Source organism: Schistocerca americana, chromosome 1 (genome assembly GCF_021461395.2).
Source record: "Schistocerca americana isolate TAMUIC-IGC-003095 chromosome 1, iqSchAmer2.1, whole genome shotgun sequence".
Taxonomy (NCBI): domain Eukaryota; kingdom Metazoa; phylum Arthropoda; class Insecta; order Orthoptera; family Acrididae; genus Schistocerca; species Schistocerca americana.
In genome coordinates this window covers 545,061,628-545,074,587 of record NC_060119.1, presented here as the reverse complement: position 1 = coordinate 545,074,587, position 12,960 = coordinate 545,061,628, and the positions used below count along the sequence as shown (strand labels likewise).

The following is a 12,960-nucleotide window of genomic DNA, read 5'->3' as shown; positions in this document are numbered from 1 at the left end:
GTGGCTCTTTATATTCTGGGAACAAGTTGCATTGTGTGTGAGAGAAATGGAAAGGATGCCCTCTCTGAAGTGAAGAATTGCAGCACCACCAGCATTGGAAGCTAACAAAAGTGATGAATTGCAAATTAAGATGCATTCAGTCAAAAACCAGACCATTTTTGTGTCATATGTGATAAAATAGGATAGCACATCTTGCTTAAGGAAAATTTTTTACCTCTATTAATAATGTCATAGAATAATCTTATTTCAATGGATTCCTTAACTACATAGTTCCAGTAATGGGAAGTCAGAGCAATAATTTAATAATTTGCATCTCTTTAAATGACTGCCCTTCATTGAGACAATGTTCCGCGATGGCAGTTTTTTTAGATGTGTGTATGAAGTCAAAATGCCATACATCGGTCATGAACTATATAAACAATCTGGCCAACACAAGCCTTCCACAGTACAGGGAATTTTTTATACCCTTGGCTTCCTCAATCCCAAATCATCTTGAACTCTCTAGTTTTGGCCAAAGGCAAAAGGATGCTTAATATCGTACTGCGGATTCATGAAAGTTTAGAAGAAATACTCCCCACAAAGGGTAAAAAAGCAACTGATTTACAAGTGTCCATTGTTGGTTCACATGATGGTTCAAATTGCTAGTTGTAGCATCCTTTTTTATCAGATATAAAACAGTAAAGGTCTGGTTTTAGACTGGCTCGACCTAAATTTGTGATTCATCACTTTTGTTAGTTTCTACCAGTGGTGCTGCTGCAATTATTCACTTCGCAGAGGCAACTCTTTCACTTCTTGTGTACATGCATCACCTGTTACCAGGGCATAAATGAGCCACCATATCTGATATTACCTCAGTTCCTGCATGATTGTAAATTAGACCATCAAAATATTGTGTCATCAGGACAATGAAATCTAGTTGCATACCCTTGAAGAGCATCAACAAATTTTTTTCCTGTTTTTGCATTGTCAATGTGAAATCAGTGGATCCTGTATTTAATACATGGGTGGAATAGTTGGCAACATGTGGTGCAGAAGAAGTGGCTTCTGCCTTGTTGCATTTTTAAGAATCTGTTGACTTTAAACAAATTACTGAGGTTAAACTTTTCTGTGATGGGTGTGTGGCACAAAACAAGAACAATATCATTCATCATACCCTCACACAATTTCTTGGAAGACATGATTGTTCTGTTCAAGAAATTAATCTCTAATTTTCAGTTTGAGACACAGTTACTTAACTGCTGACCGCATTTTTGAAAGAATAGAGAAACTTCTATGAAAAAGGTCAATAATTGTAAAAAAAGAGGAATATAATGAAGTCTACTAGTCAGTGGGTGAAATAAGAAACCTTAGTGAAGATTAGAGAGAGGTAGACGTAAAATTCCTGTCTAAAGGCCTATGAATTTATACCACACAAGTGAAATGAAATGAATTTTCATATACAAGAACAAAGCTATGGGAAACATTCATACTGAAGTGGAGGCAACAGCATTCTGCTACTCCCAGCAAGATGTACAAGAGAGGAAGTCTCTTCTGAAACCAAGAGCTGAAGTACTTCTCAAACATCCAATCTCAGATGACAAGAAAAAAGATGTTGACGATTCATTGAAAACTAGTAAAACTGTTTTTGGAGAAGACTGGTGAGATAAAGATGAAGCTGGTATACATCCATCATTGATAACATGCCCCTGATGTTCAACAGAGATCTATGGGAAATTGCTTGTGATTGTCTAGAAGTTGATACTTGTTTATATGTTCAAGTGTAACAATAACCGCAAAGAACTGAAACTATAGGAAACACCATTCTTACACCAATGTATTATGGAGATTTGAAAGATTTTGAATAACTGTGAAGCAAAAAAATGAGAAATGATATCCACCTAGTAAGTCCACTGTGATAGAGTTTACACTCTCTCAAGAACAACACAGTGCTTTGTGATCTGAGTAAACTATGATTTAATGATCCAATAAATAATTCTTAAATTTGTTGAAAGCTCATTATATAGCTAAAAATCGTTTGCTGTACATTTCTGAAGACCTTACAAAGCTCTTTGGCAAATGCTATGAATCTGTGTTGAACATTCACATCAACATCTTTCATCTGAAATAAATATGTTCCTACACCTGTGTCACTGCTATCAGTCATAAGGTAAAAATGCATTGATAAAGCTCGCCTGTATACAATTTTCCTGATCTCTTCAAAAGCCTACTGGCAACTATTTTTTATTTCTTTAAGAAATTTCCCATACAATCTACAGAACCCAAAGAATGATTTCAATTGCTTTTTAGTTTTTGGAATGAGAAATTTTAAAATGGCCCTAATGTTTTTCTTTGTCAGACGAAATTCCATTCTCTGAAATGCTGTGCCATAGATACTTAAGATTTTTCACAACTAATTTACAATCAAATTTTAGAAATTGATCTCTTTTCCTAAAATTTTATAGACTTTCTTTAACAATGCAATATGTTCCTTCCCATTTTCCCTGAAATTAAATTATCATCTACACAAACAGTTAATTTAGCAAGCAAAAAATTTCGTAAATCAGAGTTTTAACCACAAATAAATTCAGCAACAGATACATTAAGTACAACTGAATCCATACAATATTGCTAACATTTACCCCCATTACAGATAAGCAGTTTATTTTCTAGAACCATGTTCAAGAGGAGTTTGGTGAAATCCAGAAGTAAGCTCTAAACTAGTCATGAATTTAACATGTTCAAATTTGTACAACAATTCATCAGTATTCTCATGATGATTAATTGCTCTCTGTAAAAATTTATTGCAATATCTAGAATCAACAACATGCCTTATGCCCCTGTCTTTTTTAAAAAATCAACAACAAGAGGTTTGCTGAATTTACTACTGTTCCTCTGTCTTATCCTCTAGCTTTTCACTTTTTGCAACTATCTCTCTACCACTTCTGGTTCTGAAAAAGAAGTACCCTGTGAATTTATAAAGATAGGTTGTTACAGCTTCAGCTTTAACCTGAACTCTTAATTTCTAACTTCCCTGGTATTTCATAAAATACATCATAATATTCACACAGTATTTCCTTCAGTTTTATTTTCCACCCCACATGTAAACTTTCAGCCACTTCTAATTTGGCCTCTACAGTTCTACTACCTTGCTCACCAAACAGCACATCCCCTGTCTAAAGTATGAGTTACCCTTTCGTCTGACTATTCCTAGTTGCACAATTTTGAATAACTGTTTTTGTTATTAAAGAAATTCTGGTTGTAGGACTTGTAAATACCACCTTGACTTAATAATCCATTCCAGTCCCAAAATAATATCTTCTCTCAAATCTGGTAATGCTAAACAGCCTTGTGAGAATTTAATGTACTAAATCGTATTATTATTATTACCATTGTTTTAATGTTCTGGCACTTGACTTATTGTCATTTTCCTTCTTGCTTCCCAATGCAGTGCTGTTAAGTCTGAATTACAGTCACTTAATTTTGTACAGTCTTTTAAATATTTTTCATTTTCTTCCAATACCCATGACAGTTGCAAAAATAGTCTTTCTTTGGGTGATATGTTTTGGGCCATCACATCCATTTTCAGACCAAAATTTGATTTGATTTGATTTAATTTATTATTGGTCCTGTAGATCATACAATTTGTACAGCAAAGCACATCAATTCAATTCAATTCAATTTATTAGCGTCCTTGTGGTACATCATCAAAATGACATAGGACTTGTCAATAAACATTACAATTACATGTACATGAAAATTTATAATTGAATTTACTTGTCACTTAGACATTATAATTATAATAGAACTATAAGAACATTAACATAAAAATATACAAGTAGGATAACAACGTAAAAAAAAAGCTCGTGATTCTCACAACAAAGATTATTTCCATTCTTGCATTAACACTGTTTCACACTTTCATAGAGACAGCAAGTATTTAAATGTGAGCAATTACACATATTTATTATGTCAGGGAAATATTAACTGCACTTTTATTGTTAATGATTCATAAACTCTTCAGTACTGTAAAAACTATTGCTCAATAACATGTTTTTTAATTCTCTTTTAAATATGTGCAGTTTTGGTATTATTTTTAGTTCTTTGGGGAGAGCACTGTAGAGGATTTTGGGTTGGTATAGTACACTTCTTTGATACATAGCTGTTTTATGAATTTCTCTATGGAAATCATTCCTATTCCTTGTTTCATAGTTGTGAAATTCTCTGTTTAATGTAGAAAATTCCTCGTGGTCTTTTAAGAAACATATGCTTTCATATGTGTATAAGGATGGTAGTGTCATGATTTTTAATTCTTTGAAAGATGCCTACAAGAGTCTCTATATCCTATACCTTTTATTATTCTGACTGCCTTCTTTTGTAGTCTATATAAATGTTTTGTTAGACTGTTGTTCCCCCAGAACTGTACACCGTATCTTAATAAATTGTGCATGAATGAGAAATAAACACATAACACTGTTTTAATATTACATGAGCTTTTAAACATTCTAAGTATATAACATGTTTGACTTAATTTTTTGTTCAATGATATTACATGCTTTTCCCATCTTAAGTGTTCATCAAACCATACTCCCAAGAATTTAGTGTATGATGCTTGTTCAATCTTACACTTACCCAGTTCTACTGTAAGGTTAGTTTTTATTTTATTTGTAATATGTCTGAAGTTGATCCACGTTGCTTTTTGGCATTCACAATGAGTCTGTTTTCATTAAACCATCTGTCTGCTTCATCTGTTGCTAATGTGACTTTTTCCTGTAAGTCAGCTTCACTATTTGCTTTAACAAACAAAATTGTATCGTCAGCAAACAGTACTGCCTCTGCTTCAGATAGTTGACTTGGTAGATCACTGATAAATATTAAAAACAGTAATGGCCCTAATACAGATCCCTGGGGTACTCTGTACAAAACTCTCTCGAATCTTGATGAATATGTCCTATCTGCATGGCTTATCTCCACCTTCTGATACCTGTCCAACAGATATGATTCAAACCATTTGTGGGCAACTCCACGTATCCATAGGCATATAACTTCCTGAGCAGTAACTTATGGTCGATGACATCAAAGGCCTTTGATAAGTCTAAAAACAATCCATAATTTAATTCCTTTCTATTTATGGAATTTAGAGCAAGTTGCAAAAAACTGAAGATGGCATTTCAGTTGATTTATTTTTACAGAAACCATTTTGCGCATTAACCAATATTCTATTCTTCATAAGAAATTTGTATAGTCTATGATACATTATCCTTTCTATTATTTTTGAGGAACCTGACAACATTGATAAAGGCCTGATGTTACTAACATCATATTTATCACTGTTCTTGTAAAGTGGCTTTATAGTTGACATTTTAAGTTTTGATGGAAACACCCCTGTCTTAAAAGATTCATTTATAATTTCAGTGAGATGTGAGGCTATGTTTCTTGCACTTTGCTTAATGACTTTGTCAGGAATCCCATCACACCCACATGACATTTTATTTTTTAACTTATTTACAGCATTTAGTACATCTGATTCAGTTACTGGATAACGGAACATTGTCATGTTATTCATGGGGATTTTTAGCTTGCTATCGGAATTGCATTTAGTTTTGATTAAATTTATGGCTATATTTGTGAAATTTTTGTTAAATATGTTGGCAATCTGAAGTGGGTCCTTAACAATTTTACCCCCACTTTTAATGACAAAGCTGTTATCTTTTCTTTTGTGTCTACCTATATTTTTATTTATTACCTCCCAAGTTGACTTCATTTTGTTGTTACCTTTCTCAATATATGAATCATTATCAAGCTTCTTAGCTGCAATTAATACTTTCTTGCACAGGCTTCTATAACATTTCACATGTGCTTTCAGTGCTACATTCTTCCTGGCTGATATGATATGATATTATATAGGACAAGTCAATTTGAAAAATTATGTTCAGATGGTATATGACGAGAGATGACAGTAGTGGCACACAACTCACATAGCAGAATACATATAAGATATACAGACAAAATATAAAAAAGGTGGTGTGTGATGAGAGATGACGGTGGTGCATACTGCACATAGCAGAGTACATATAAGAGATACAGACAGAATATGAGTAACAAACAATAATTAAATTATCTTACTAAGTAGAAATATCTACAAGTGAATATACAGCTTATTACAAGTAATTAAAATATTGTGGTACATAGTTCACATAGCAGAATACATATATACAGACAGAATTTAGATAAGATACAATAATTAAATTATCTTACTAAGTAGAAACATCTACAACTGAATAAACAGCTTATTGCAAGTAATTAAAATTTTGTTTCAAGAAATTCATGTACAGAATAGAAACAGTGATTTAGTAGCAATTCCTTTAATTTAATTCTCATTATTTTTGGGGTTTTGCTTGGTTTTATGTCTATTGGGAGGTGGTTGTATTTTTTAATGTCCATACATTTAACACCATTTGCATATAATTTTGTGTTGTAGGCTATAATTTGAACTGTGTTTTGTTTCTGGTGTCGTGTGTAGAGGTCTGCATTTCTGTCGAGGGCGTCCAAGTGCTGTACTGTAAAACAAGCTAGTTCCAATATATAGAGGCATGGCAGTGGCAGGATTTTTAGCTGTTGAAATAGTGGTTTACAGTGTTCAGTTCTTTTTTTACATTTCATTATTCTTAGTACTTGTTTTTGTAACTTGAAAATTGTGAGAGGATCAAAGCTCTTTCCCCAGAATATTATTCCATAGCTCAAGACATACTCAAACAGGGCATGGTACACCAGCTTCAAGGTATCTACACTGGCTGTGTCTTTTAATGATCGTAATAAATAGAAGGTTTTACTAAGCTTTTGTGACAATGCCTCAATATGTGGTTTCCAATTTAGTGTGTTACTGATGGTAAGTCCAAGAAATTTGGTCTCCTGCCTGTTCGTAATGTCATCTTTGCCAATAACTATAACTGCATTGAAGGGGATTAGATTTTGTCTAGTATGGAAGTTCATACTTACAGTTTTTTGAGAATTTATGAGTAGTTTATTTGCTTCAAACCACAATTGTAAATGACAAGTAGTTTCATTAACCGCATCTTGCAATGTGTCACCTCTACTGGTTATCAGGATGTTTGTGTCATCCTCATACAGAAAGGAGCTGGCATTTGGTATGGGTTCTGGGAGATCATTTATGAACAATATGAAGAGAACAGGGCCAAGGAAAAGATACCTGAGGGACGCCATTTGTAGTATGTAGTATATCTGACCTGCAGTGCTTGAATGTCTCTGATTTTCTTATTTCTACATATTGCTTTCTTTGACTAAGGTAGCTATGGAATCAATTTTGGGCTACACCTCTAATCCCATACTTATGGAGTTTCATAAGCAGCATGGTCAACCATGTCAAAGGCATAAGTGTAATCACACAGTCCACCAATGTACATGTGAGTTATTCATCAATAGAAATCATTAAATGAGTACAAGATGTTAAATTTCATATGAGCATACAATGTGTTTTATTTCCAGTCGAATGCAGCAAGTCTTTTCCTAAAACAAAGTTTCAACAATAAATAAATTGTGCAATAGTGCATTATGTGAAGTTGATTCTATACAATACTGGTAACATTTACCCTCATTAAGAAAATCAGTATATTTTCTACAATTTTTCTCAGGAGTAATTGTATACTCACATGAAGTTTAACATTTTTTATTCTTATAATGATTTCTAGTGATGAATAATAAACTTTTGTTTACTCACACATACACTGGTGGACTGTTGCTTACACTTACCTCTAAGGCTATGGTTTGAAAATGGACATGATGGTCCCAAACTAGTCACCATGAAGAAATGTCTATTATTGCAACTGTGATGGATATTGGAAGACAGCTAAATGATTTAGGCAACTGCTTACAATAAGCAGGAACTCTGACATCAAGTCTCAATCTAGCACAGATTTTCATTGATCACAACAAATTTGTTAACTATTATGTTATGTCAGCCACAGACTATTCTGCTGATCTTCCAGATTCATCTTCAAGATTCATCCTCCACACATCAAATCCATTCACTGCCTTGAACTGAAAATGAATGACATCAAAAGAGAAGACTGTTTATGAGTTTCAAAATATTTTTATCATGAGCAGCTTTGTTTGGGGAGGAGGGGGAGAGGGACAATAATACTATCCTCCCTCTGTGGCTTTGTTTGGGGAGGAGGGGGGGTGCAGTGCAGTAATAGTACACCCCTCCAGATTTTTTTATTGTTTTTCAAAGTGTAGGCTATTTTCTACAATAACCTGGCACATGGGCTCTCAGATGTATGTATGTTAATACTTCTTGTTCTATAGCACTGAAGCATGTTGTTGCGCTCTTAAGGTAGAGGACTGGTTTGATGCAGCTTTCCATGCTTTATCCTCTACGAGCCTCCTTATAATTCCACACTAACAGCAACCCACATACAGTTTAATCTTACAGTAATCAAGCCTAAGTCTCCTTCAACAATCCCTCTCTCCCCCCTTATCACATTGATGATTGTTTGGTGCCTCAGGACGTGTCCTCTCAAACAGTCCTTTCATTTAGTCAATATCGAGCACTTCTCTATTTTGTTGTATACGGTTGCTGTTGGTTTTTCAGTTGTGACTGGACTATTTATTTTTCTATGTACGTTTTGTGTACCGGTATGCTATTCTCAGAAATGTTGTTAAGAAGATAAACTAAACGAGAAGGAGCACAGGTGTTCTGAACCTAACAATATATGTAAATTGCGTTTGATGCAGTAAAATTGTAAATTTTTCTGAGCGCAAATTGGTGTTTATATTCTGGCGGTGATATAATCACTGGTACTGATTTTGAGCTTAATGAACTCTCAATTCTGGAGGCGGTAAGTAAATATGGCTGATTTTTTAAGTTGTTATTTATGATGTCCGTCAAGTTTTATTTAGTTTTAAAACTGCAGTTGCTGTTGTGTCCTCATTTTTAAGTATAATTATAGCGCGTTTGATTATCGCGGTCTTAAACGATTTGCCTCCACTAATGCATGGCAGTTGTTAGCTGTTGTAATTTTCCAGTTAATGGCATTTTTATGGACCCACTGTTTTATTAAATACGGTACATAAACATTAAATCACTTTGTCGCTGTTCTGCGTACTTTTATCTGATGCAGATCTTGCATCTCTGTCAGTAAAATACCGGTATCGTAAAAGAAAGTACCTGTATTACAGTGAACCGTACTGCATTATTGGTCATAACTATATTATGTAATAATGTCTATCGTAACGCTAAGTCCTGTTAATAATGTATCCACGACACTTGGCTATCATATAAGTTAATGCTACAGTATGTAGCCTATTATACGAAGCCAAAGGGTTCTAATCTGTATAGGCATTGAAATGCATCAACGTATAAATTTCCTCTCAAATCTTGAAACCAAAAATTGTCATCACAAGTCGAGAAGACGTATAAAACGAATATAGTTGCCAAGCATTTCTATTTGAAGTTCGTCTTCAAGATACATTTTTTATTTTATTACATGGGAGATAATGTACAAGAACAGGCGTTGGTATCCCCTGACCCTTCGTATCTTTTTCCGCAACAACAATGCAACTGATGCTTCACATCTTCCATATTTACACAGGATCCTCTCAGCAAAAATGGTCTTCCATGATAACCATCAGAATGGTACGAACGAAGCATCACTGGACCAACATCTCTCTTTAGATCAGTTATGAAATACATCCAGCATTTCATCACAGGAATATTCTTTACATCTTCTTCATCTTCAACGAAAATACGAACACTGTCTTGTAATCTACAATATAAATTTGGATGACTTTTCAGCTCGTCTATAGTTTTCATCATGCGCTCATCTACTTCGTAAATTTCTCCCAAAATTCTGTGTCCCATACCTTCTCGATGAATAAGGAAGGGAATGTTGTACTGAGTATCTATAATAAGCGGATAACGCTTCACAGTCTGAGCTGTAGACACAAATTTGGAGGTTCCATTTGTCTCATATTCAAGATAATGGTGTTCTGGTTCGTCCCTCTTCAGAGTGCCATAAACGAACAAGTAGAATGACATATTCTATCTTGTCACCACTGAAATAAAGATTCTGAAAATATTTAGTTCCATAGAAGATAACTCCTGCTGCATTCAAGGTTTTTCTTTATTTGTTCATCGTGTGTTGTATGGCAGAATCCTACACTGGAAGTCTTGGTCTCATAGTGTTGATAAAGCCATTTAATACTTGACTATTAAGTTTTGTATTGACTACGACGAACAGGCGATTCAGGACTACTCAGTATAATTAATCCGCAGTAGATTACAGGTTATTTCCTTAGATGAGCGATAAATTTTAGAGCACACAACTAGTTTTGAACAAATGAGTGACTATACCACCACGCTTTACATTATGAATGGTTGTACTTAACAAGAAAAAAGTGTGTTATTCACACAAACCAAATTGACTCTCGGCGCCGTGGCTGATGGGAGCAACCGTAAATGTACTTCCCATTTGTCCATAGAGTTCCACACTATGAGTGCTTTGCCTCTATAAAAAAAAGTTTCCGTATCTCTTGCTCCTTGCCCTATAAACACAGCACTGCGAGTGTAGAAAGTAATTAGAAACGTAGAGCTTACCGAGGAGTCAAATCACTGTACTATCAATAACAAAAACTGCCAATTTTTTATTCAATGTCATTTATTTTCCATGCGAAGTACAAAAAAATTGAATATGAAACACATATTCACATCCGACTAATAATCTGCGGAATCATTTGAATGGTCTGTGATATTGACAGGCCTAATTTCATTTATGGCGATTTTGCTACCATCTTACTCCTAACTTTTCACTTCAGAATAGCGCTCACTTGTAACACCACGAACTTGTATAGCCGTTGTGCTAAACTGAGTAGACTGCCCACTATTAAACACCTTTACTTCTTATTGGATATTGACAGCGTTGCGGAACAAATATATGACAAATGTTCAGAAAAATGTGCATTATTCAGAATCGGGTACACTAAATATCAATAATGGTTAATTTTCTACTTAAATGTTATATTTTGATATACATTTTCATTATCGTCATTGTTTTGTAATAACTAATCTGCGCTGCACTTTTGTGAGGTGCGAGGGGCCTGCTGCAATCAAAGAAGTACGAGAGACGGCAAGGTCAAGCAGTTTGCATACTCTGTGCAAAACTCAATTTAGCGTTGACTGATTCTATGAAACCGTGTCGATCTGACGATTTCTCTGCGTTTGACTTTACTGTTTATAGTATGCATATTTATGTGTTTATATTTTATTTTAATTCTTAATAAAATAACAGTAATCTTCTAGCAGATTAAAACTGTGTGCCGGACCGAGACTCGAACTCGGGACCTTTGCCTTTCGTGGGCAACTGCTCTACTGGCGGAACTGAAGCTGTGAGGACGGGTCGTGATTCGTTCTTGGGTAGCTCAGTTGATAGAGCACTTGCCCGCGAAAGGCAAAGGTCCCGAGTTCGAGTCTCGGTCCGGCACACAGTTTTAATCTGCCAGGAAGTTTCATATCAGCGCACACTCCGCTGCAGAGTGAAAATCTCACCCCTATAATCTTCTACGAGGGTTATTCCAAAAGTAAGGTCCGATTCGCCGTAACTATTGAAATTTGGCGCCAATGACAAAACACGCATGCGTGCCGACTCCCGGCAAGCCTTGCGCGTCAAACGCCGCCATTCGCTTTGTTACTGTTGCTGAGTGTAGTTCACAGTGTCACTTTACAATGTTTAAGACAATTGATCAGCCCGCCGATTGTGAAGTAAGGGCAGTGATACGGTTTTTGTCTGCAAGAAACAATTCAGCGGCGGAAATCCATCGGCAGATTACTGAAGTGTACGGTCCTAACATAATGAGCGACAGTAAAGTGCGCAAGTGGGTGCGAGCTTTTAATGAAGGACGGGATAATGTGCACGATGAACCACGGTGTGGCCGACCATCAGTGATTTCAGACGATTTGGTCAATGCGGTTGACAAAAAAATTCGTGAAGATCGCCGATTCACTATTACAGACGTAGACATGCATTTTCCGAATGTGAGTAGAACAACTTTGTACAGAATTGTGTCTGAACATTTGAAGTTTCACAAATTGTATGCCCGTTGGGTTCCCAGGCTGCTTACTGAGCCCCAACGAATGAAAAGAATGGCTTTTGCTCTTGATTTTTTGGAGCGATATCATAAGGAAGGTGACAGTCTTTTAGACAATGTTGTCACAGGGGATGAGACATGGGTTTCTCACATCACTCCAGAGTCTAAACGTCAGTCAATGCAATGGCGTCACACGTCATCGCCAGTCAAGGTCAAGGCAAAGCAGACAATCTCAACACGTAAGGTTATGGCGACTGTGTTCTGGGATAGACGTGGAGTATTGTTAGTCGACTTTATGGAGAGAGGAACAACGATTAATAAAGCCGCCTACTGCGCTACCCTGACTAAACTTCGACGTGCAATCCAGAATAAGCGACGTGGTCTTTTGTCGTCTGGAATCTTGTTGTTGCATCACAATGCCAGACCCCACACTGCAAATGAAACGCAAGCTCTGATTAAGAAATTTGGATGGGAACAGATGGACCATCCTCCTTACAGTCCGGACCTGGCGCCAAGTGATTTCCACCTGTTCCGTTACTTAAAGGAGTTTCTCGGCGGCAAGCGCTTCGACACAGATGATGAAGTGAAAGAAGCAGTTAAGGACTGGTTATCGTCACAGGTGGCCGATTTCTATAACATGGGCATTCAAAAGCTTGTTGAACGATGTGACAAATGTTTAAATAAGTATGGAAGTTATGTAGAAAAATAGATAAAGATGTAAGGAATGTAAATAAAACAATTGTTTTGAAAAAACATTTTAGTTTTGATTTTTTTTTATAACCGGACCTTACTTTTGGAATAACCCTCGTACTTTCTGCTGGCCGCTGAAGTACCAGACCGGGCACATTGCAGGCCAAAAGGTTACACCCCTCCACACTGTAA

The 12,960-nt window shown here is 35.8% G+C and overlaps 1 protein-coding gene across 1 annotated transcript; it reads right to left on the bottom strand.

Moving 5' to 3' along the window:
- Positions 1-7,962: 7,962 nt before the first annotated feature.
- LOC124574986 (putative gamma-glutamylcyclotransferase CG2811) lies at positions 7,963-10,033 on the bottom strand. Its single transcript, XM_047131156.1, has 2 exons — positions 9,584-10,033; positions 7,963-8,034 (listed from the first exon to the last, which is right to left on the bottom strand). The coding sequence occupies exons 1-2, from the start codon at positions 10,031-10,033 to the stop codon at positions 7,963-7,965; spliced, it is 522 nt and encodes a 173-aa protein (XP_046987112.1).
- Between the last annotated feature and the right edge of the window lie 2,927 nt (positions 10,034-12,960).

Bases quoted from the DNA above. Each gene is read 5' to 3' on its own strand.
- LOC124574986 (XM_047131156.1), bottom strand. From the start codon at position 10,033: ATGTCATTCTACTTGTTCGTTTATGGCACTCTGAAGAGGGACGAACCA. The intron at 8,035-9,583 runs GTAAATATGGAA...ATTCATTTTCAG, and splicing joins TTTTGCTGAGAGGATCCTGT to TTCAAGGCAGTGAATGGATT.